The sequence below is a fragment of the Haliotis rufescens genome, unplaced genomic scaffold, assembly GCF_023055435.1.
Source record: "Haliotis rufescens isolate VD_foot unplaced genomic scaffold, xgHalRufe1.0.p SCAF_9, whole genome shotgun sequence".
Classification (NCBI taxonomy): domain Eukaryota; kingdom Metazoa; phylum Mollusca; class Gastropoda; order Lepetellida; family Haliotidae; genus Haliotis; species Haliotis rufescens.
The window spans coordinates 29,264,078-29,291,405 of NW_025964383.1; the positions used below are offsets into that span (position 1 = coordinate 29,264,078).

At 39.5% G+C, this 27,328-nt stretch overlaps 1 protein-coding gene across 3 annotated transcripts in view; it reads left to right on the forward strand.

Moving 5' to 3' along the window:
• The window catches only part of LOC124130885 (amine oxidase [flavin-containing]-like), a 61,480-nt gene that overhangs the window by 19,998 nt on the left and 14,154 nt on the right, over positions 1–27,328 (forward strand). The window contains exons 3-10 of one of the 3 annotated variants that reach the window (XM_048390592.1): positions 1,064–1,201; positions 2,806–2,910; positions 3,946–4,037; positions 5,385–5,526; positions 18,006–18,069; positions 22,327–22,415; positions 24,460–24,619; positions 25,676–25,772. In XM_048390592.1, coding sequence (XP_048246549.1) covers positions 1,064–1,201; positions 2,806–2,910; positions 3,946–4,037; positions 5,385–5,526; positions 18,006–18,069; positions 22,327–22,415; positions 24,460–24,619; positions 25,676–25,772 — 887 coding nt within the window. Of the gene's footprint in view, positions 1–1,063; positions 1,202–2,805; positions 2,911–3,945; positions 4,038–5,384; positions 5,527–6,708; positions 6,851–12,547; positions 12,690–18,005; positions 18,070–22,326; positions 22,416–24,459; positions 24,620–25,675; positions 25,773–27,328 lie in introns of all 3 variants that reach the window. The other 2 variants (XM_048390593.1, XM_048390591.1) reach the window with 2 other exon arrangements.

The window sequence follows — 27,328 nt, forward strand, 5'->3', positions numbered from 1 at the left end:
GGTATGAAGATGGACATTCACTGTACAGGAAGGCCCAGGATAGACAGGGTACAGGTGTTGATGTGTTGATGCTTGAAGCCAGGGAAAGGGTATGAAGATGGACATTCACTGTACAGGAAGGCTCAGGATAGACAGGGTACAGGTGTTGATGTGTTGATGCTTGAAGCCAGGGAAAGGGTATGAAGATGGACATTCACTGTACAGGAAGGCTCAGGATAGACAGGGTACAGGTGTTGATGTGTTGATGCTTGAAGCCAGGGAAAGGGTGTGAAGATGGACATTCACTGTACAGGAAGGCTCAGGATAGACAGGGTACAGGTGTTGATGTGTTGATGCTTGAAGCCAGGGAAAGGGTATGAAGATGGACATTCACTGTACAGGAAGGCTCAGGATAGACAGGGTACAGGTGTTGATGTGTTTTTTCTTTGTCATATTTACCCCATCATGCAGATACCATGCCCTGATTTGGCCATTGACTGGCTTTCAATTACCAGATTTTGTAGATAGTTTGTACAAGTTGTGTTTTGTTAGTCAGTCAAATAGCTCTGAACAACTAATGTCTGACTTGATTCATCATGCAAAGAGTACCCCTAATGCTGCTGATGTGAACATTTTAGTTTCAGTTCTGTCCCATATAACAATAATGATAACTATAATAACTTTATGCAGTTTTAGCATCAGGTGCAATATACATGATATATGTTGTTCTGCCCTCTTTTCAATTTTGGACCACTGAACATCCGAGGGGATTTGGTCTTCAGCAACCCATGCTTGCCATAAAAGGCGACTATGCTTGTCGTAAGAGGCGACTAATGGGATCGGGTAGTCAGACTCGCTGACTTGGTTGATGAATGTCCTCATATCCCAATTGCTTGGATCGATGTTCATGATGTCAGTCACTGGATTGTTTGGTTCACAGACTCAAATATTTACAGACGGCCGTCATTTAGCTGGAATATTGCTGAGTACGGCGTTAAACGAGAAACAAACAAACAAAACAAACTTTTCAATTTTGTATGTTGAACACAGACAAAGTGACTGAAGTTTCACATGTTTGTTTCAGAATGACAAGGTCAGATATGTTGACCTTGGCGGGGCCTATGTGGGACCGACACAAAACCGTCTACTGCGACTGGCACGAGAGTTCGGGGTCAAGACGTTTCTCACCAACGAGGTTGAAGATTTAGCCTTTTTCTCAAGGGTAAACAGATTATCATCACACATATTCTCTCAGCACTCATGTTCAAAGAGTTAGGTCGCCTTAAAAACATGCTCACTTGTTAATACTATACGCACAGGTTTTTCATGGGTTTTTTTACAGTAGACTATGAAATAAGATCTTTGTTGATTAAAGAGACTATATATTTGGCTAGATGGCAGCATACTGATGTGTCCGAGCTTCATCTTTAGTAAAAGATTGTAAGTTTTTGCTGTCTCACTAAATTACCAGGGGTTTGGAGGGCTTGCCACCACACAAGTCCATGTAAATAAAGTTGAAAGTAAAAGTAATTTTTAGTGACTATAGTTCATGAAAATGCCAGTGTTTGTTGAAATGTGGCCAGATGCTTGCAATGGATGAGGTTGCCGCACACCATTATGGAACATTTGTTTTTGCATACATTTTCGATGTTGTGTGATTTTCGATGTTTTTGACATTCAGTTTCGAGTTTTCATAATTTTAAACCATGTAAATGAAAGAGCGGTTATTTTCTCTGCTTATTTTTAGAATTATCTCCCTATTTTTCAAATAGCCATGTTGTCGCTTGCTGCTTCGTTAGAAGCATCAAACAAATACGTCTGTTGGTATCCGGTATAATTCAAGACTACCACTTATTATATTCAAATATATAATCAATTATATTGTACTGAACCATATATAATAAACAGTACAGTAAACTACAGTTATAATGAACTCAAAGGGACCACTAATTATAGTTCATTATAAGCATATAATATACTGCATATATTTAGCAAATGGATAGGACTGAAGAAAACATTTTGTTATATCTGTCATTTTGTTATAATCGTGTGCGTTGTAAGTGTAGTTTACTGTAATAGAATATTTAATTTTATGAGCAGAATGTTCTGTATTGTTTGCTAGACATGTACCGGGTATGTTTATGATTTGGCCAAAAATGACAATCTTACAAGGTGTCCAGCATCCTACATCGAGCCCAAATACCAGACAGCGACCACACTTGACGATGTTTGTTTTGTAATTCATCACCTTGCAACCAGCATCAAAGGGACGGGTATAATGTGAATCACATTGTGATCTCAGTGTTAATTCAATCATGCTATTTCACATACTGGTTATAAAAAGTGTTCATTGTATATCTGAACATGTGTTTGCAATCTGTTGTATTAATTATTAGTAGGATATTCATAATGTTTAGATGTATAATACATGCGGTTGGCTCGTAAAGTAAATTAGCTTGTAATTGTGTGTCGGAAATTTGCATTTGCAATTTGAAACAATTGCATTTTCCATTTAATGCATGTGTTTCTGTAAGCACGGTAACTGAAAGTAATTGGGTTTTAAATAGTTTTGGGTGGTATTCTACGCAAATATGCAGCGTATCTGTAGCTCTGTACTGGCCTTGATTGTGGTTCTATTTAAAGATTGTTTTTCACATTATATATATATATATATATTTGTTCATTCATCAAAGTATAACAGTCACAAATTTGTGACAGTTCATTGGTGAGTGCACAAAACATGATTAACAATCCTTAAGAAGCACCTATGATCACCCATGCATAATATAGCATTTCTCATACCAGAATAATCTTTTATCCCAACAGGGCAGTATGAAGCGATTCCGTGGCACATTTCCACCAATGGGAGGGCTGCTTTCATGGCTTGACATGAACAACTTGTTTCGTACCATCGACCAGTTGGGGGAAGAGGTAGGAACTTATGGATGATGTGATTGTTCTGTTTTATCCTAACACGGTCCAGAATTGATTATTCAGGGGCAGTAGGACTGCATGGTATTCCCGTATGCCATACGCTTTTCAAACTAAATGTATTGCAATTTTTTGACTGTTCCAATATAGTGTGTAAAACAAGTATAACAAGCTTCGTTATTATTTTTTTCGTTTAATCTAGTAATAACTCAGAAATTCATTCACAAATGATGTTTACCTTTGAAATTGATTGACAAACGGAAACGTGGAAATCTTTTTTGTCTCATGTTGTTATCTCCCCTGTATCCATGACAAAATGGTGGCTGACTTTGCCATCGTAATATTTACTTTAATATTTGTACAAAATAGGATCTGAATGTACATCAAGTGTCAATCAGTGTTGTTTAGTGTCAAACACTTTAGCTCCTAATATACATATCACAATGCTGATTGACATACAAATATTTTGCCAATACACCATGTACACATGCAGCTCTAAGAGGCTGTCATAGGTTTGTTTGTTTTGTTTTTTTAACATCGCACTCAGCAATATTACAGCTTTATGATGGCAGTCTGTAAATAGTCAAGTCTGGACCTGACAATCAAGTGATTGACATCATGAGCATCGATCCACCCAATTGGGATCGGTGACATGCATCAACCATGTCAGCAAGCCTGACCACCCGATCCCGTTAGTCACCTCTTACGACAAGCATAGTCGCCTTTTACGGCAAGCATGGGTTGCTAAAGACCTATCCTACCCCGGATCTTCCCGGGTCGGCTGTCATAAGATGCAGGGAGTCATGCAGATTGGATAATAACAAAAGACTGATTTTGATTTGACTTGTCATCATTTTTGAAACTTTGGATCAATAATCTCTACAGATTTTTAATAAAAATTATTTGGAATGTTGTTACGTGGGACATACAACCTTACCGGTACACATTCACTGTATTCTGAAGTTTAAAATGGCACCCACGGCGGCCATGTTGAAAAGCTCCCTCGGTGTATTTACAAGTAGCCGTCTGTTTCAGATTCCCCTGGACGCCCCCTGGACTGCTCCCCATGCCGCGGAGTGGGACAGCATGACAATGCAGCAGTTCTTTGATAAACATTGTTGGACAAGGTAGGATCTTATAACCATTGTGTTAGTCTCTACTGACTCATATTCTTTAAGCGGTTTTCTCTGTAACAAAACAACCAAGAGATGATCTCTACTCAAAATCTTTGGACAGCGTCCTCTGCAACAAGATGACCTTGACCCTAGGTCAAGGTCAAATCCTTTCCTGTTCGTCAGCCAGGTGTCACCCATTATTTGTCATTATTCTTAGACAGCTTCCTCTGCAACAAGATGACCTTGACCCTAGGTCAAGGTCATATCCTTTCCTGTTCGTCAGCCAGATGTCACCCATCATTTGTCATTATGAGATAATGATGACTAAGCTCTTTTATCCTACAATGGATAGTGTTTTCGATACAATAATCCCAATAAACTTGGTATCTCGATCTATTAAATATGCAGATGAGGTCACCGAGCAGGAACTACTTTTTGTCTCCTTACATCATTTCCATGTTGGCTTGCGGAATAGAGTACTGACTATCGTTCCCAAAAAGTTAAATTTAATCCCACATCAAGCTGACAGACTGCGGTGATACTGTTCAAAGCAGTGTTAAACCCAACTCACTCACTCACTCAACACGAAAACATGAGCTACAAATCTGGTGACTACACAACAAGAAACAGAATATAAACAGATTGTACTCTGTCTGTTAATGTTATGAGTCTTTTCTATACCTATTACCAATATTAATAAAATGTAATTGTAAAAAGTGTCCTATTTTTGAATCAATCTCATTGAAATCAGATCTTAGTTCCAGCTATCGCTTAACAAAGATCTGAGGACATCCCATTACGGGTCGCGTCAGACCGACCTTGCGCGGACTTTGACCAACCAATGGAATGACCAATCAGAAGGCAGGTTCCTCGTGCTTTACGGCACTAATTTCAAATTGGCGACTATGCTTTGAAACATATTTTGACAAATTCTCGATTACAAATTTGAAACCTGAACAAAAGAACATTCTTGAATGGCTAATAAATGGTCGAGATTCTATGGATTCAGTCGTTTAACCCGTAACTATCGTTCGGAGTTAAAGTTTTCGAGGTTGCATGGTTAGAAATCACATTCCGACTGTCACTTTCATAATCTGGTAAGCTATGCTCTGATTGGTCGGATGAAAGGTCGTTCTGACGTGACCCCTAATGGGATGTGTTCAGATCTTTGTTTAGCGGTAGCGAAAACTGAGGTCTGATTTTAATGAGATTGATTTTTGAATCAGTATATATATGAAATGGTATCAAACATTTACTCATTTCCTATTCCAAAGTGACTACATAACCTTAATCATGCGAAACCTAAAATTATAAATTGTTTCTTTCTCTCAATTGTTTTCCACTATTATCTGGACACAGAGCTGCTAACTCATTTGGTCGTGAGTTTATCGAGGTCAATGTGACCTCGGAGCCCTATGAAGTATCGGCCCTATGGTTTCTGTGGTATGTAAAGGGCGCCGGTGGTTCCTTTAGGATATTTGGAACAACAAACGGGGGACAGGTGATAATTTGTGACATCACTGTTGTCTGATCCATGTTGGTATCCGACTTTCTGTCCATTTGGCATTTTACCTTTCATTTCTATGACTGAGAATTGTAACATTGTTTGTTTGTGTTGAAGTGATGTAACTGTTGAAAGTATTGCTACAGGTTTGAGGAACTTGTTTACCGTGTTTATTTGATTATTGTTTGGAGCTAATCAAGTTTGGTTTACAGTGTTATTTGTTATCTGCTTGTTTCTCTGCTTGTGTTTAAAGATATTTTTGGGAAGATGTTTGTATCGTCTACAGTGGAACCTCATCAGTTGGACCCTACTAACCTGGAACCTAGCCATTGCAAATTATTTCTCCTTGATATTGGTTCCAATATTCTTGAAAGAACCTGTTAATGGAAACGGCAGGTTCCAGTTTAACCAGTGTCTACTGTATGTTTGTAATATGTCTTAAGTTATGTTTCATGTTTAAATGGAGACTGTTTTTCACAGGTACACCTTCTTTTTTAAGTTTGTAGGCAAAATTTGTGTTCAATTGCAAAAGCAAGCTACAAGAACTCTCATATGTCCAGCCATGCCATGATCACCCCCTTATAGGTCCTAACCTTTGACTTGCCCTGGGGGCACGGGTGGCCCATTTGTCCACGGTGCCGTGATTTGCTGTGCAGAGTTGAAATCTATGATTATGGGTTTGAATCCCAGTTTGGCCCGATTATGTTTCTAGGTTTATCAGCACCATACCCGTGCTCGTGGGTTTTGCCAAAGTGGTAAACGTCTAATGCCTGCATCACTTCCTGCTTTCCTCCGACATTAAGCTGACACGCTGTGATATAACTGGAATACTGTTAAAAGCAGCGATAAGACCAACTCACTCACTCACTCACTCAATTGATTTGCCCTGATTATCCATTATATTTAAGCACCATGTTTGTGACTTTCACAAATGGTGTATACATGTACGTACCAACTCCTTCACTTTGGGCTTTCCTTCCACATTAAAATGGCATGCTGGGATATAACTGAAATATTGTTAACATGACTTCACTGCCTGATGTATTTAAGAAATTTAGATGTAAATTAACCAATTTTTTGTCAAACGTTTTTCTTATCCCTTAATAATTTAGAAGAGTTTAATTCTTCATTAGCTTTTTTTGTAATAAGGTATCTATTTCTGTATATCTGATATTGTAGATTGACGAAGTCACTCATGACAATGTTCGTAAATGTAAACGTAACCTCGGAACCCTATGAAGTCTCCGTCCTGTGGTTTCTCTGGTACATTGCCAACTGTGGTGGAGCGAACAGAATTTTCTCAACTGAAAATGGGGGACAGGTGAATCCTAACCTGTTGATATTTCCTCTTTTTCTCACCGTACCCTTTCATATCTAATGATGTAGCTCTTCTGTGCTTGAATGCAATGCCTATGGCTCTGTTTGATCTCTTCCCTCAAGTTTGAAAGGACGTGATAGCTATTTTGACTGCTGTCAGTGATACATAAATTCATGTCCTGATGATTGAACAGATTTGAAACCATCTTGAAATTGCTGACAATCCTTGAGGTCTTGAAATACAAAACACATCCATGTTTGTATCGGATATTAAAGCAAAAGATCACAACCAGTTTTATGGCAGTGACTCCTAGAACCATGTATGACAGATGCCTTTTGTTTCTGTACTTGTTTTATAGGGATGGGTATTTGAGGTTTAAAGTGTTTCACAATATTTTGCGATACACAAGACCATATTGCGATTTGTATCACGATATATTGTTTCATTATAATTGTTGGATTCAGCAGAAATCTGATATATTAAGGTATGAATTAAAGTTTATGAATGGAACAAAACAAGATGCTGGTACAACATGATGTTATTCAATCAATACGCAGCCATCTTGCGGCCCTGGATATATGCTGCGGGGCAGTGAAGACATTTGGCAAGAAAATAACATTAAAAATTCGCTATTTGACATCACCTCGATATAGCGAGCATGAAAAAATATTGTGATACGTATCGTGGAAAGAATTAACCTCAATTTATCGGTATACCGATAATACGGCACACCCTTGTTGTTCTATCAGTCCAACACAGCACGTTGAACTCTGGAAAACAAAAGACACTGAGTTATTCTGTGCAAGTGGCATCACGGGGCCTGTGTCATCTATACCAATTATTGTCAGAAGTAATCTGTCACTTTACCCTGTCTGTCTTAAGTAATATGAAACTCGGTCTTTTCTCTTGCATATATTTCTCTCAAGATGTTTGAAATTCCATTTTTGTTTATCCTTTAAATAAACTTGGTATGAGGAAGCTATGGGTGAAGGCATTCAGGTATCTCTGACATACAGTCTCACTCTCTTTCTTGTTACCTTGAGGAGCATGTGTCTATTGGTCACTGATTTATCACCTCTGTGTGTTGTGTATGACACCTGTACAACCAGTGACATATAGAAAGCCACTGGGATTGGACTCAAGCATGGTTGATTAACTACCATATTTTACAGGGTATAGGCTACTCATCTATACTTCATAGGTTTGTGTGGACTGGACACTGGTCATTTCTCCATTACCCATGAGTACATACTGCCAATCTGCTTTATCATACCTCCATGTCAGAATGATGAGTTCTGATTGGTCCTCGTGATCTTGATAAAATACTGTGTAACCCGCCTTGAAGGGTAATACATTTTTCAGCGGGGGAATATATCTCTTATACCCCGCCACAAGTACTACAGTCTGCACATGCATTTCTGAGAGACAGAATAAATCCTTTATATCCCGCTTCAAAGCAAAAAGCCGTTTTTTCCGAGCCAATGGATGTCACGTGACATAGCGTAAGCTTATCTCAGCTTAATCGAGCAGCTGTTTTCTATCAATTTGGAATTTATTTGAATTATTTTACAATGTCATATTAAAACATGTTGGTAAGATAAATTTGTTGTAGCAGCATCACTTGGGGTACATGGGGTTTTATGCGTCCCTCGTTAGGTTTTATACCACGTGCCTCGGGGAGAGGGAAACCTACGAGAGCTCAGACCATTCAGTGCTCTTGTTACATCACACAAAGGGCAGAATTTCTCTATGTGTCATGACCGTCTGCTCAGTTGAGTTTGCGTGAAGTTTAAGTATGAAATGAATTATTTGTGAATAATTTGAAATTATTTGTGAATTATTTGTTGATTAAAAATAGACACACATCGCTACCACTCTGCAGATCGGCTGTATGTAGTTATGGATTGTGGATTATTAACTTACTATTGTGGATTATTAACTTACTTTTGTGGATTATTAACTTACTAACAGGGATTGACAACTAATCTTTGTTTCCACTAACTATTCTGGATCTGAACTAGGTAGCCACATTTCAGTCTGTATTAACAATATGTTCAAGCAGAATCACAGATTTACAGAAATTGAAATTTTGCAAACAAGTCTTTCATCCAGTTTAAATCAAATTTGATTAAATCAAGACGTTTAATTTGGTGTGTGTGGTGTTTGATTATTCTGGGCTATTGTGTCGTATTAGTGGTTGAGCAGTTCTCGGCTAGTCGTAATCAAGTGTGCACAAAGTCGTCTTTAGCACATAGAAATGTGTACTCAATTAGTCTCTCTCTGATATATCAGTATAGCAAGTTTATTTCTGTTTTGTAGGCCATCGGCTCATGTACACAGTCGATAGATCAATATCATATATATATATATATATATGGCAATTAGGCGGTACTTTCTATCAAGTGTATATTTACATTTCAGAGCTTCTTTAACATACTAAGCACTTTTGTTAAGGATTGACACATCATTAGAAGTCAGTAAGTTATGAAATTTGCAAATATTTGATGAAATGTGCCACATCGGTATGTACTTATTTCTAAACAAAACATATGCCTCGCAATCAAATATAAAATGGAGTTCATCTTCAATGTTATTGGTATTACCGTATTCGACGTAATAAGCGCCCCGCTCTAATAAGCGCCCACAGCAATATTTGCTAATATATTGGCTAGTGAACAATCCCAATTAGCACCCCTTCCGATTGATCAATGAACACTTATTTATTCGTGTATAATATGCACTCGTGTATTATATGCACCCTTAATTATGGGCAATTAAATTCTGGAAAATATATCTGTCGTGTATAATATGCACAGACTTTTCTTTTGTTTCTTTTCAGGCTGTCACCATAAATCATGAAATTTACGATCTTTCAACTCTGTATTTTTTTCTCACCAAAATTATATTCTAATAAGAGCCCCCTATTTCTAATTTTAAGAGCGCCCTGGGCGCTTATTATGTCGAATACAGTACATATCCTACAAATTCGGTTAACAGTTATAGCTTCTTTACATCTGATATTACAACGCAACGGCAGTTCATGCAATCTCAACAAACATGTATCTTCTTAATTCCTTAACATTGATGTTTGCAACATAATATTCAACAGTCAGCAATGAGTTCATGTTCTTATAATGCGCAAGGGTTTTGAATCATTGATAATACTAAAAATATTTTGTTTTCCACTAGGGCTGCAACGAATACACTATGAGGCGAATACAATTCATATCACGAATATAGGGTATATACGACAATAACATATATATTACAATAACAAGTCAGTTTATGTATTATTTATCATATTCAGTGAAACAATAACATCATAATTTATTTGACATGGTTTGTTACTTATTATTAAATTATACATTTATATACTGCACTTATGCAGGGACTAGTATCTGCTCAAATGCGACAATGACCAGTGAAAACAATACTATCAAATTAAATATTATTAGAGTGTTGTCATTGAAAGAAATCTATGCATATAATAAGTTGTTATGGATATTTTTAGGTACAGGTTATGTAAATATACATGATAGCATATTCATAAATATTCGATTCTAGTGGCCATGAATAACGAATTCAATTCATGAATGGTTACGGTTCGATTCACCGAATACGCGAGTGAATCGTAACAGCCCTATTTTCCACAATCTTCTAATCTCTGTCTGAACATTGACAGAAAGTATGAAATACCTCCAGTATCTTGACTAACCATACAGAAACCATACGTGTGTAACAACAATCTTACACAAGATGCCCATGTTTTCCTTCCTGCTGAGGGGCGGTCGGGTAGCCTAGTGGTTTAAGCGTTCGATCGTCACGCCGAAGCCCCGGGTTCGATTCCCGACATGGGTACAATGTGTGAAGCCCATTTCTGGTGTCCCCCGCCGTGATATTGCTGGAATATTGCTAAAAGCGGCGTAAAACCATACTCACTCACTCACTCACTCCTTCCTGCTGAATCTAACTTCTTAATAAGTAGGTAACCTTGTCTGGGATAACGATCATCTGACATTCTTAACAATTTACACCAGTACTTTACATATTTTTGGTAGTAATCTATATAAAGTCCATGTCTACCGCAGTCGGCTAAAGCTGCTCTACTCAGTACATGTTTACCAACACCCAATACATATTTACAAAAATTATTATGAAATCTTTCAATAACAGCTCTTTCTTGGAAGCTCCACACCTCCGCCCCATATGACAAAATAGGTTTTATTTGACAATCAAACAACTTAGATAACATATTTACAGGAATATTTGGGTATTTATGCTGTAGTTGCTTAATAACAAACAGAGTTTTACTGGCTTTTGAAACAAGTGTATTTGTACACACTGTCCATGACAACCTAGTAGAAAACATAATACCTAAATAATTATGATACCGGTAAGTTGATGTCTTTAGTAGCTTTCCATCAAAATACCACTTCTCATAATGTCGTAAATAACCAACATTTCAAAAAACTAATATTTCTGTCTTATCCATATTTATCTGTAAGCCCCATGATTTACCATATTTACATAAAATGTCAATCTTTCTTTGCAAACCAATAACACTGTCATCAAAAATACATAAATCAGCAGCATACAATAATAACAGTAGTTCCAAATATTCTACACCTATGAATATACCTCTTACATCTGCATGTGGCTGTGGCCTTGTGGCTGCCTCCATGTGGCTGCCTCCATGTGACTGCCTCCATGTGGCTGACTCCATGTGGCTACCTCCATGTGGCTGACTCCATGTGGCTACCTCCATGTGGCTGACTCCATGTGGCTACCTCCATGTGGCTGACTCCATGTAGCTGCCTCCATGTACCTGACTCCATGTGACTGACACCATGTGACTGACTCCATGTGACTGACTCCATGTGATTGACTCCATGTGACTGACTCCATGTGACTGACTCCATGTGGCTGACTCCATATGACTGTCTCTGTGTGACTGTCTCCATGTGACTGACTCCATGTGACTGACTCCATGACTTCCTCCATGTAGCTGATTCCATGTGACTGACTCCATGACTTCCTCCATGTAGCTTACTCCATGTGACTGACTTCATGACTTCCTCCATGTAGCTGACTCCATGTGACTGTCTCTGTGTGACTGACTCCATGTGGCTGACTCAATGTGACTGACTCCATATAGCTGACTCCATGTAGCTGACTCCATGTGGTTGACTCCATGTGGCTACCTCCATGTGGCTGACTCCATGTGGCTGACTCCATGTGGCTGCCTCCATGTGGCTGCCGCCATGTGGCTGACTCCATGTGGCTGACTCCATGTGGCTGACTCCACGAATTCCTCCATGTGGCTGCCTCCATGTGGCTGACTCCGTGTGATTGCCTCCATGTGGCTGACTCCATGTGGCTGACTCCATGTGGCTGCCTCCATGTGGCTGCCGCCATGTGGCTGACTCCATGTGGCTGACTCCATGTGGCTGACTCCACGAATTCCTCCATGTGGCTGCCTCCATGTGGCTGACTCCGTGTGATTGCCTCCATGTGGCTGACTCCATGTGGCTGACTCCATGTGGCTGCCTCCATGTGGCTGCCGCCATGTGGCTGACTCCATGTGACTGACTCCATGTGGCTGACTCCATGTGGCTGACTCCATGTGACTACCTCCATGTAAACAACTTCAAAGACAGATCCCAAGAGACAGAAGACACTAGCTTCCTGGTCTGTTTTCAGGGGTGGTCGCTATGTGGGGCGTGAACTTGTGCAGCTAAACATGTGTGGTGAACCAAGGGAGGTGTCCCTCCTGGCGCTGTTATGGTACATGAAATCAGCTGGGGGGACAGACAGGATTAATAGCACTGACAATGGGGCACAGGTACCCCTGGCCATAGTTAACCTTATGTCCTTAGTTCTAGGCGCTCTTCCTGCAAGCACCTGTCACTGGGAACTATATTTGTGGCTTGTAACAATGTAACATCAGGATTCAAATCTGTCATGAGGTGGACCAAATGATTTTTGGAGGTGCTTGAAAAGTAGGAATTATGGTTGAAATTCAATCTCAACCAGACTACGCAAAAATTAATAAACATAAGAGAGAGGAACTTTGTTGCTTCCAGTTATGACAAATGTGCCATTGTGTTAGAGAAGTACGTTCTTCTCTAATTTACTTGCCATGAATATGGTATACACTGGCAGATGCTTGTCATTTTACCATAAGGGAGGTGTTTCATGCCGTGGATGCTCTTGACACTTTTGTAGAGATCCTTTCATACTTACCAGGGTTTTCCGATAATAAGCCCAGGGCTTCTGTTACAGAAAATATGGATTCTGAAACAGAAACTTGGCCCCAAATAGCAATTATTCAGAAATATGGGCTTCTAGTTGGGACAAGTTATTCTGATAGAAATGTAACTGAATTAAGTTAAATTTGCATGCTCAGGGATGACATATTTTTTTCAAAGATTCTTTTTCAAAGAATATCATGAATACGAAGAAACATTAAGATTTCAAGAACATTTCTAAAGGGTTGATAACATCTGATATACTTTAAACAAAATGGATTAACATGTTGTATCTCCTACCAGCTGATATTCCACAGCATAAATTTGAATGTTTACCATTTAAAAACTTGATGCAGTTGTGTCTGTTTGGTCACATGATGTTTTGAAAGGGAGACCACTCTTGATTAACAGATTTATAGATTGCGATTGTTACCAGCTGGTTACAATTAGGAAATTGTTTCAAAATCTGTAGCCCATGTACTTTATTTATGGGGTGCTTATTATTGGAAAATCCCGGTAAAGGAGAGGCTGTGACAAAGCTGTAGCACATGAAATCCTTCTTCCCCGGAATACAGTGGAGCATTTGGTTTTTAAACTCTTTGATAATGAAAATGACTTATGTTTTGCTTTTGGCTTCATATAAAGAACTGTACTATTTAAAAAGGTGCCCAGTTTACAACAGCTGGACACAAGGAACTTCAGATGTCGGAGATATGAAAAAATTTTTGTCGCAAGACTTTTTGAAATTTGATCTGAAAATGAATGTATATTCTAAATATGATAATGAATATATGTTTCACTGCTAATTTCAACAAACTTTTGTCTAGACATCCTTTTGTTTGTCCGCCTGCTTCTGAGCTAACTTAGGATTCTGCATCAGAGGTGGACACATGTTGGGGACCCTTGCTGTCTGGTTAGATGCCTCCTTGGTATGAGGGCACAGTAGGTCCCAAACATGTCATGGGTGTCAGAAGAGGTGGACACATGTTAGGGACCCTTGCTGTCTGGTTAGATGCCTCCTTGGTATGAGGGCACAGTAAGTCCCAAACATGTCATGGGTGTCAGAAGAGGTGGACACATGTTAGGGACCCTTGCTGTCTGGTTAGATGCCTCCTTGGTATGAGGGCACAGTAGGTCCCAAACATGTCATGGGTGTCAGAAGAGGTGGACACATGTTAGGGACCCTTGCTGTCTGGTTAGATGCCTCCTTGGTATGAGGGCACAGTAAGTCCCAAACATGTCATGGGTGTCAGAAGAGGTGGACACATGTTAGGGACCCTTGCTGTCTGGTTAGATGCCTCCTTGGTATGAGGGCACAGTAGGTCCCAAACATGTCATGGGTGTCAGAAGAGGTGGACACATGTTAGGGACCCTTGCTGTCTGGTTAGATGCCTCCTTGGTATGAGGGCACAGTAAGTCCCAAACATGTCATGGGTGTCAGAAGAGCTGCCAGAGAGGAGAACCAGGTGGCCATATTGAGTGTCGGGGCGGTCGGGGAGCCAAGTGGTTAAAGCATTCGTTCATCACACCGAAGACCCGGGTTCGATTCCCGACATGGGTACAGTGTGTGAATCCCATTTCTGGTATCCCCCGCCGTGATATTGCTGGAATATTGCTAAAAGCGCGTACCATCAAACTCTCACTCACTCACTCACTCACTCACTCACTCACTCACTCACTCACTCACTCACTCACTCACTCACTCACTCACTCACTCACTCACTCACTCACTCACTCTTGAGTGTCACCTTGCTGACAGTAGGTGGTTTATCACTGATGATGTTGTCCATCACTGGCTTGTCTGGCCCTCACCCGATTATTTACATCTGGCCATGGGCGACTACGTTGTCGTCAGAGGCAACTAACAGGATCAGGTGGTCAGGCTTGCTGACTTGGTTGATGCATGCCATCGTATCCAAATTGCATGGACCGATGCTCATGATACCCATCACTGGATTGTCTGGTCCAGACTTAATTATTTACATACCGCCGTCATACTGCTGGAATATTATGAGTGTGGCGTTAAACAATGATCAAACACACAAAACATGTGACCGTGATAAAATATAGCTGATGGTTGCATAAAACAACATTTATTGATTGGTAGATACGACTAAATGGGGCATGAACTGGAGAATTCTGTGGTAGAGTTATTGAAATTCAGATTTTTAAAAGTTGCAAACTACAAACTATTGACTTGTGATTGCTACAAGTCTGACATGGAAAAAATGTTTATCACAAAAAAAAAATGATGCTTCAAAAACTAGAATTGATCCTTCTAATCAGTAACAACTTGAGTAAACTGTATCCAAAACTGTATGTAACTTTTCCTGTGATACCCTTTGTTTGTCATTAAAGTTACCTAAAATGTACATTGGATTGCAAGATGGGCTTAGTGTAGATAATTCTGCAGCGGTTAACTATGAAAGTTTTGGGTGTGGGTAGGTGATGAAGTGTATTTCAAGAGTTGTAATACCACTTCAAAGTTGATTTCCTTGGCTGGTTCCATTGACAGTTATCTAATGGTGAACATATATTGGATCACATATCTGTGATTGCTGTGTTTATATGACCCAAATTATGCATGTAAATATACCTCCTGGCATGATGCTAATGTACATTAGAAACAATGCATACATTTGTATGTAAAATATTTTATACGGCCACTAATGTGTACCTTTGTAGATACAGTAGACTGCGGTTATAATGAACTCAAGGGACCACGTATTTAAGTTCGTAATAACGATTGTTCATTACAAGCATATATTCAGCATATATGGCACAAATGGCCGCGACTAAAAATATGTTTGTTATATCGGTCAGTTCGTTATAAGTAGATTACTGTGTGTGCATGCGTGCGCTCGTGCATGTCCGTGTGCGTGTGCATGTGCATGTGCGTATGCATGAAATCATAGGTATATTCACCAAAACAGAGCTTCTGAATGCCACAGGGCACAAATTAAAATGTCTAGACCAAGACTTGATATGTGCCCATGCCCATGGAGTAATGTCCCTTTGTAAGGACTATAAATACCAACAGCAGTCAGACCTGTGAAGATCCGGGTTAGAATAGGAGCAACCATGCTTGCCATTAAAGGCGACTATGCTTGTCGTAAGAGGCGACTAAAGGGATCGGGTGGTCAGGCTCTCTGACTTGGTTGATGCTTGTCATTGATCCCAATTGCATGGATCAATGCTCATGATGTCAATCACTGGATTGTCTGGTTCAGACTCGATTATTTACAGACTGCCGTCATATAGCTCGAACGATTGTTGAGTGTGGCGTTAAACAACAAACAAACAAACAAATAAACAAACATAGTAGTCATCTAATCCACAGCTCAGCTCCCTCCCACACACTGCAGGGGTTTCTCAGTTTAAAGAGGAGCCGATATTGTCAAACGTTTGTGTCTGAACGTTGAAGGTTTTATGTGTCTGTTAACTTGCTTTGCTCTGCATGCTTCATGTGTCTTGCTCAACACCGTCTTGCCCTTCATGTTATTCAGTGTTTATATGTCAAGGTGTGATGATACAGTGAAGGCACAAGAATCCCATCAACAGTTGGTAGAGCATGCATGGGTATTCTATGAACCTAGGAAACTCAGTAGATCTTAAATATGAAGTCTTTCTACTATCATGTAATCATTCTGTGATTTGGTTAGTCAGCTTTTGGGTAAGTACATTAGAACTTGGCTGTAATGAACTCGGCTGTAACATACCGATGTTTATAATGAACTATTTGAAACTTTTTGACTGCTTTACTATATTATTATTGCAGCTAGCTCAAGCAGTAAATTTAAGGAGTTGTTGGACTAAGGCCGATTGCATCAATCACTGAGTGATGACATGAACTCTTCCACTCCTCTGGAAACTCACTTTGTATGATCAGTTTCATCTGGTAACCGATTCCCTTTGCGAACTTTCCAGTCGTCTAAGGCGTCACGATTCGCTGTGCAGAGTTGGGTCCCTTTGGCAGGCCAGAAACCTATGATTGTGGGTTTGAATCCCGGTTTGCCTCGATTATGTTTCTAGGTTTGTCAGCACCATAGGTTTCACCGAAGTGGTAAGCGGCTGAGACCTGCATCACTTCGGGCTTTCCTCCCACATTAAGCTGACATGCCGTGATATAACTGGAATATTGTTAAAAGCTGCGTTAAACCCAACTCACTCAGTCACTCATATTGATAGAAGTCTAAAGCTAATTTGGAAATGACTGCCAGATTATGAAACCAGTCTCTGAGAGAGCTAAGGCCTACTGTGTGTCAATGTGATGTATGATGATGTGGATTGTATTGTGGATTGACTGTATCATCACACCACCTATGGATAATAATGGATTATTGAGTATCTCATTTCAAATAATCACCAGCAATGAATATGCTTGATATGTTATTCTTCATGAATACGGTTTGTAACTTGATATTATTTAGTTGATTTTTTATGATGATGAATAAATTATATGGATGTTTTGTAAAAAAGGATGTTGTAATGTCATTAACTAACTTTTTGTGATGTTTAATTTCAAGATCTGGATAATTTAATATCGGCAAGATGAATATCATATGTGGAACAATAAGGACTTCATGCACCAAAGATGTGACTATTAATGTTTGTCAGAATCAAGGATTCCCTGCTTGAGACAAGTTATTTGGTAACTGATTATTTCTTATCTGGCAAATCAACACTTGAACCAGAGTGACAAGTAATCAGAATTGAAGGTCCCTAGAACTATCACTACCTTGGTCACTCCATCAGTTGTGTTAATAAGTATAATTTGCCAAAGAGTATCTAAATAATATTCCCTCGATTCTATTTTAAATATCAGTCTCAAACAAGGAAGCTTGTTGTTCATTGAAAATTGAGAATGTGTTTTGATCTAACAAATATGTTTTGGTTTTTTATTTTGTTAGGAGAGAAAGTTTGTGGGTGGATCCCAGCAGATCAGTATTAAAATGGCAGAGAAGATAGGGAATGGTAAGTGGTCAGTGTCATCAGGTGAATGTATGCTTGGACAGTGTCATCTACAAATTATGAAGGTGACTGGACCAGTGTCATCTGCAGATTATAAAGGTGACTAAACCAGTGTCATCTGCAGATTATGAAGGTGACTAGACTAGTGTCATCTGCAGATTATGAAGGTGACTGGAACAGTGTCATCTGCAGATTATAAAGGTGACTAGACCAGTGTCATCTGCCGAGTATAAAGGTGACTGGACCAGTGCCATCTGCAGATTATAAAGGTGACTAGACCAGTGTCATCTGCAGATTATGAAGGTGAATAGGTCAGTGCCATCTGCAAAGTATAAAGGTGAATAGGTCAGTGCCATCTGCAGAGTATAAAGGTGAATAGGTCAGTGCCATCTCCAGATTATAAAGGTGACTATGTCAGTTTCATCTGCAGATTATAAAGGTGTCTAGACCAGTGCCATCTGCAGATTATAATGGTGTCTAGACCAGTGCCATCTGCAGATTATAATGGTGACTAGACCAGTGTCATCTGCAGAGTATAAAGGTGTCTAGACCAGTGCCATCTGCAGAGTATAAAGGTGTCTAGACCAGTGTCATCTGCAGATTATAAAGGTGACTAGACCAGTGTCATCTACAGAGTATAAAGGTGACTATGTCAGTGTCATCTGCAAAGTATAAAGGTTAATAGGTCAGTGCCATCTGCAGATTATAAAGGTGACTATGTCAGTGTCATCTGCAGATTATAAAGGTGAATAGGTCAGTGCCATCTGCAGATTTTAAAGGTGTCTAGACCAGTGCCATATGCAGATTATAATGGTGACTAGACCAGTGTCATCTGCAGATTATAAAGGTGACTATGTCAGTGCCATCTGCAGAGTATAAAGGTGACTAGACCAGTGTCATCTACAGAGTATAAAGGTGACTATGTCAGTGTCATCTGCACAGTATAAAGGTTAATAGGTCAGTGCCATCTGCAGATTATAAAGGTGACTATGTCAGTGTCATCTGCAGATTATAAAGGTGAATATGTCAGTGCCATCTGCAGATTTTAAAGGTGTCTAGACCAGTGCCATATGCAGATTATAATGGTGACTAGACCAGTGTCATCTGCAGATTATAAAGGTGACTATGTCAGTGCAATCTGCAGATTATAAAGGTGACTAGACCAGTGTCATGTGCCGAGTATAAAGGTGTCTAGACCAGTGCCACCTGCAGATTATAAAGGTGACTAGACAAGTGTCATCTGCAGAGTATAAAGGTGACTAGACCAGTGTCATCTGCAGATTATAAAGGTGACTAGACCAGTGTCATCTACAGAGTATAAAGGTGTCTAGACCAGTGCCATCTGCAGATTATAAAGGTTACTAGACCAGTGTCATCTGCAGATTATAAAGGTGAATAGGTCAGTGCCATCTGCAGATTATAAAGGTGACTATGTCAGTGTCATCTGCAGATTATAAGGGTGAATAGACCAGTGCCATCTGCAGATTATAAAGGTGACTATGTCAGTGTCATCTGCAGATTATAAAGGTGAATATGTCAGTGTCATCTGCAGATTATAAAGATGAATATGTCAGTGTCATCTGCAGATTATAAAGGTGACTAGACCAGTGTCATCTGCAGAGTATAAAGGTGAATGGGGCAGTGCCATCTGCAGATTATAAAGGTGACTATGTCAATGTCATCTGCAGATTATAAAGGTGAATAGGTCAGTTCCATCTGCAGATTATAAAGGTGAATAGACCAGTGTCATCTGCAGAGTATAAAGGTGTCTAGACCAGTGCCATCTGCAGATTATAATGGTGACTAGACCAGTGCCATCTGCAGATTATAAAGGTGTCTAGACCAGTGTCAATTGCAGATAATAAAGGTGTCTAGACCAGTGCCATCTGCAGATTATAATGGTGACTAGACCAGTGTCATCTGCAGATTATAAAGGTGTCTCGACCAGTGTCATCTGCAGATTATAAAGGTGTCTAGACCAGTGCCATCTGCAGATTATGAATGTGACTAGACCAGTGTCATCTGCAGATTATGAAGGTGACTAGACCAATGCCATCTGCAGATTATAAAGGTGACTGGACCAGTGTCATCTGCAGATTATGAAGGTGACTAGACCAGTGCCATCTGCAGATTATGAAGGTGACTAGACCAGTGTCATCTGCAGATTATAAAGGTGACTAGACCAGTGCCATCTGCAGATTATGAAGGTGACTGGACCAGTGTCATCTGCAGATTATGAAGGTCACGTGACCAGTGCCATCTGCAGATTATAAAGGTGTCTAGACCAGTGCCATCTGCAGATTATAAAGGTGTCTAGACCAGTGCCATCTGCAGATTATAAAGGTGTCTAGACCAGTGCCATCTGCAGATTATGAAGGTGACTATGTCAGTGCCATCTGCAGATTATAAAGGTGACTGGACCAGTGCGATCTGCAGATTATGAAGGTGACTAGACCAGTGCCATCTGCAGATTATAAAGGTGACTAGACCAGTGCCATCTGCAGATTATAAAGGTGACTAGACCAGTGCCATCTGCAGATAATAAAGGTGTCTAGACCAGTGTCATCTGCAGATAATAAAGGTGACTAGACCAGTTCCATCTGCAGATTATAAAGGTGACTAGACCAGTGTCATCTGCAGATTATAAAGGTGTCTAGACCAGTGCCATCTGCAGATTATAAAGGTGTCTAGACCAGTGTCATCTGCAGATTATAAAGGTGACTGGACCAGTGTCATCTGCAGAGTATAAAGGTGTCTAGACCAGTGTCATCTGCAGATTATAAAGATGACTGGGTCAGTGCCATCTGCAGATTATAAAGGTGTCTAGACCAGTGCCATTTGCAGATAATAAAGGTGACTAGACCAGTGTCATCTGCAGATTATAAAGGTGACTAGACCAGTGCCATCTGCAGATTATAAAGGTGTCTAGACCAGTGCCATTTGCAGATAATAAAGGTGACTAGACCAGTGTCATCTGCAGATAATAAAGGTGACTAGACCAGTGCCATCTGCAGAATATAAAGGTGACTAGACCAGTGCCATCTGCAGATAATAAAGGTGTCTAGACCAGTGTCATCTGCAGATAATAAAGGTGACTAGACCAGTTCCATCTGCAGATTATAAAGGTGACTAGACCAGTGCCATCTGCAGATAATAAAGGTGTCTAGACCAGTGTCATCTGCAGATTATAAAGGCCACTGGACCAGTGTCATCTGCAGATTTTTGTTAGTGACAAGATAATCCTTCAGGTGGAGCAGTACAACCTAATGTTATTTTCACACCACTTTCTTTCACGACATCCAGGATGTCCAGTGAACTATTCCTTGTTCAGGGTTAAACCTGAGGATAAGTTATGTTTTTCCAGTACCCTGCCTGGTGCTCAGCATCAAAAGGCAGCGACTGGCCAGCTTGCTATGCTGTCTGAGTGGGGTATTCATTCATGTTAAACTGCGGCATGGTATCTCAGTGGGCAAGCACTATGGAATCAGCATTTATTAGTCCAGACTTGGTCAACCATCCCCCCCCCCCCCCCCCCCCCACACACACACACACACATACACGCAAACATGTATGCATGTCGCTTATAAAGTGCAATAATCTTCGATGCGACATTAATTCCCATTTCATCTCACCTCACCCATTAAAATCATTCCTAGCATGTTGAGTTGCATTGAGGTTTATTGCCCATTTGAATCCAAACATACACAACCTGTGCAATGGTAAGTGTATGCCTTTTAGTTCTGAATTTTACCAATAATTGTTTCAAAAGAAAAAGTCTTTTATGATTGCATGGAATTGTCATGCACACTTTATATCTTCCAGGTCGTCAACAAACCAATAAGAGATTAAGGATATCACTGAATATATAATTTGTTTGAATTGGCCTTATTTTGATGATGGGGGGGCACGGGTAGCCAAGTTGTCTAAGGCGCCGCGATTTGCACTGCAGAGTTGCGTCCCTTGGGCGTGCCAGAAACCTATGATTGTGGGCTCGAATCCCTGTTCGCACTGATTATGTTTCTAGGTTTGTCAGCACCAAACCTGTGCTCGTGGGTTTCACCGAAGTGGTAAATGTCTGAGACCTGCATCACTTCGGGCTTTCCTCTCACATTAAGCTGACATGCCGTGATATAACTAGAATACTGTTAAAAGCAGCGTTAAACCCAACTCACTCACACACTATTGTGATTATGATAGTCTATACAACTACTACAGGGAAGGTTTGGTTATGTATATGTATGTGATGTCTTCCATTTACAGATCGAGTGTTGTTGAACCACCCTGTGTCGAAAATAGAACATAAGCCCTCGGAAGTTGTAGTGCAAGATGTGAACGGCAACCGATACACAGTGAGTGACAGCTTTCGATTGACTTGCATGTTCTTATCCCCCGCCGCGCGAAAGCGCGAAGCGGGGGATATAGTATTCACGACCGTCCGTACGTCCGTCCGTACGTCCCATCTGTTTGTTGCCGCGATATCTCAAGAACTAAACACTGGATTGTCTTCATATTTGGAACTATGGTGTATATACAGACTCCGCAGACACCAGTCGGTTTTGGTGACCTTGATCCCATTTTCAAGGTCACAGCAGACAAATCTGCTTTTAGAGTTGGAAAACGGTGTTGCCGCGATATCTCAAGAACTAAACACTGGATTGTCTTCATATTTGGAACTATGGTGTATATACAGACTCCGCAGACACCAGTCAGTTTTGGTGACCTTGATCCCATTTTCAAGATCACAGCAGACAAATCTGCTTTTAGAGTTGGAAAACGGTGTTGCCGCGATATCTCAAGAACTAATCGCTGGATTGTCTTCATATTTGGAACTATAATGTATATACAGACACCGCATACACCTTTCAGATTTGGTGACCTTGACCCCATTTTCAAGGTCACAGCAGGCAAATCTGTTTTTGGAGTTTGAAAACGGTGTTGCCACAATATCTCAAGAACTAATCGCTGGATTGTCTTCATATTTGGTACTATGGTGTATATGGCGGGGGATATTTCGTCACTCTGTGACAAATACTTGTCTAGACTGATTCTCTTGGAGGTAGGGCTTCAACAGGGACCATTCTTATACTTGAGTACCGGGGGATGAAACTTGGCTCGTGCTTGAGTACCCGATAATAGGAACCTTTTGATGACATAACTATGTCTATGTATAACAGTTCAGCGTGTATGCTGATTTATCATTTTACTTAAGCATTTATCCATGACATAAGCTTATGACATAAAAACATGTATGTCATACCCCAATGACATAAGTATGCAAATTAGATATGCAAATTAGATAACCGGAAGAGCGAGCGGTTTGATTTGAAACTATATATTATAAGTGAAGTTACACCAGAGATATAATCAGATTACACAGAATCGTTGTTGTTACCGTTATTAAAGTTTCAATTATTCTGCAAAAGTCTGTTCAAGTATTTTGTTTAAAATAATCCGAGGAACTTTTTTTCTCAGCGAATTGTTTATTTTGGTTTACATGGCTATGGAAAACATGTATCACTACGCACGATCTATACGTAAGATTTCGACAAGTTGCTGATGTTAATGTTTAATGCAATTATTCCTTAATTTGGAAGCAAAAATGTGAAAATGATAAATAGAATTCATCACTCGTGTTTTTTAATATGGGAAATATCAACCTCGTCCCGTTAATCGGTATTTGCCTCGTCAAAGGCTCGGCAAATACCGATTAACTAAGACTCGGTTGATATTTCCAATATTAAAAAACACTCGTGATGAATCCTCTATATAGCTTCCGTTCTCTAGCGAATAAAAGCAAATAATATGTAACTTAACTGAAACAAAACGTAAAAACAACACTTGTTGTAGCAGCCAATCAGGTTGTACCCCACACTTGTTGTAGCAGCCAATCAGGTAGTACCCCACACTTGTTGTAGTGGCCAATCAGGTAGTACCCCACACTTGTTGTAGTGGCCAATCAGGTAGTACCCCACACTTGTTGTAGCAGCCAATCAGGTAGTACCCCACACTTGTTGTAGTAGCCAATCAGGTAGTACCCCACACTTGTTGTAGTAGCCAATCAGGTAGTACCCCACACTTGTTGTAGAAGCAATTTAGGTAGTTTCTCCACACTTGTAGTAGCCAATCAGGTAGTACCCCACACTTGTATTAGCCAATCAGGTAGTACCCCACACTAGCTTCTCTGATCCCGACTCATATTGCTTGAATATTGCTGAGTTAAACAACCAAAGAACAAAACAATATATGTCTTATTGCACGATACACAAAACTGATGAATTCCATATTTCAGTATCCTTTCAATATTTGTATAGTGTATTTCCACTGTTGCTAGGTTTATTCTCTGATGTTTTGTGCTTGTTGTACTCTCTTTAAACATGATTTTCTTCATGACAGGCAAAGTATGCGATCATAGCAGCCCCCTTGCCCATCCAGAACAAGATCATCTACGACCCACCACTTCCAAGTCTGCGCAACCAGCTTCTCCAGAGGGCGCCAATGGGATCGGTCATCAAAACATTCATGTACTATAGCACACCATTCTGGAGACGGAAAGGTCAGTACTCAGAACCAATGTACAGACAAGATAAAATGATGTGATGTGATGTTTGTTGTTGAATGCCGCAATCAGCAATATTTCAGCTATATGACGGCGGTCTGTATATAATCTAGTCTGGACCAGTCAATCCAGTGATTGACATCATGGGAATCGTTCCACGCAGTTGGGATACAATGACATGCATCAGCCTAGTCAGCGAGCCTGACCACCCAATCCCGTTAGTCACCTCTTACAACAAACATAGTCGCCTTTTATGGCAAGCATGGGTTGCTGAAGACCTATTCTACCCCTGGATTTGACAAGTGAAAGTGTTAAAAGACCAAGGGTGCTACTTGTAAAAGGTACTGACCAACATTGCATTCAGAATCTGTTCTTAGACATCAAGAATATTTATTTCGACCCCAATTAAGGCAATACTGGAAATGAAAAGAACCCCATATGCATCAGTTATTATGTATGCATGTATGCATGTGTTGTCATTATGACTAGAGCTTCTAGTTTTAGATGAAGAATATATTTGCTGTACTGGAGTTAACAGTTAACCAATAAGTGAACAGCATGAGACTGAAATTAGTCGAACATCAAACACCAATTCTCACTCAGTCACTCACTCGGGGCACAGGTGGCACAGCCATCTAAGGTGCTGCAATTTGTCTCTGCAGAGTTGCATCCCTTAGGCATGCAAGGAACCTATGATTGTGGTTCCATATAAGTAAGCTGACACATGGTGACATAACTGGAATAATGTTCGATGGGGCCTTAAAAACTCTCTCGCTCACTCGTATGCTCATTCACAAAATGTCAATCACTGGATTGTTTGGTCCAGACTTGATTATTTACAGACTGCCGTTGTATAGCTGGAAAATTGCTGACTGCAGAGTTAAACTACAAGCAAACAAACAAACAAACATTCACACATTTACTCACTCATGCATATTCAGCATCCAAACCATCCTCAGTCACTCACTGACTCAGAGTCAGTCAGTTGGACAGACAGACAGACAGACAGACACTCATTCTAACCCTGTAATGTGTGGTTACCTGTTGTTTCAGGGCTGTGTGGCTCCTCCGCTATAGATGACAAGGATGGGCTGGTGGGGTTCACCCTGGACCATGTGATGCCCGACGGATCACACCCAGCACTTATGGGGTAAGACACACAGGGCGTCATACATGAAGTGATCTTAGCTTCATGTTGAAGCCTGTGTTAAAGTATGGAAGTTAAGGCAGTTGTAGTGCTACAATCCCTTTGTGAAGCTTGGGCCTGCACATCGGTTTAATTTTTGTCCAACTATTTCCAGATTTCATATGGCTTCATAGCAATTCTTGCAGGGTACATACATTACAGTTACCTACAAATTTGTCATTAATTCATTAATCTGGTGTGTTTTGTGCTTTGCAGATGCAGATTTCTTGGACAATGCACTTAATGTTTATCCCTTGTCAAATAGAATGTACTTAATACTTGTCAAATGGAATGTACTTAATACTTGTCAAATGGAATGTACTTAATAATTGTCAAATAGAATGTACTTAATACTTGTCAAATAGAATGTACTTAATACTTGTCAAATAGAATGTACTTAATACTTGTCAAATAGAATGTACTTAATACTTGTCAAATAGAATGTACTTACTACTTGTCAAATAGAATGTACTTAATACTTGTCAAATAGAATGTACTTAATACTTGTCAAATAGAATGTACTTAATACTTGTCAAATAGAATGTACTTAATACTTGTCAAATAGAATGTACTTAATACTTGTCAAATAGAATGTACTTAATACTTGTCAAATAGAATGTACTTAATACTTGTCAAATTGAATGTACTTAATACTTGTCAAATAGAATGTACTTAATACTTGTCAAATAGAATGTACTTAATACTTGTCAAATGGAATGTACTTAATACTTGTCAAATGGAATGTACTTAATACTTGTCAAATAGAATGTACTTAATACTTGTCAAATAGAATGTACTTAATACTTGTCAAATAGAATGTACTTAATACTTGTCAAATAGAATGTACTTAATACTTGTCAAATAGAATGTACTTAATACTTGTCAAATAGAATGTACTTAATACTTGTCAAATAGAATGTACTTAATACTTGTCAAATGGAATGTACTTAATACTTGTCAAATAGAATGTACTTAATACTTGTCAAATAGAATGTACTTAATACTTGTCAAATGGAATGTACTTAATACTTGTCAAATAGAATGTACTTAATACTTGTCAAATAGAATGTACTTAATACTTGTCAAATAGAATGTACTTAATACTTGTCAAATGGAATGTACTTAATACTTGTCAAATAGAATGTACTTAATACTTGTCAAATAGAATGTACTTAATACTTGTCAAATGGAATGTACTTAATACTTGTCAAATGGAATGTTCTTAAAACATCTCAAATAGATGTACATAGTACTTGTCAAATGAAGAATCTCATCATCTGGAACGTTGAAAATATGAGAATGCTGACAATAGTGTTCTTGTAATTTCTTTGCAACAATTCTTGTACTTCAGTCTATGCCATAAACTTTTGAGTCTGCGAGCCAAACTTTTGCATCGTTTTCAGTAGATTTAAGTGTTTATGTGTGGTCTATTATCAGCTGAGGCAACATTTGCAGACTGGTGCTTCAACTGCAGCATCAGTGACGACAGGATGGAGCATTGGATTTCAATTTCTTTTTTT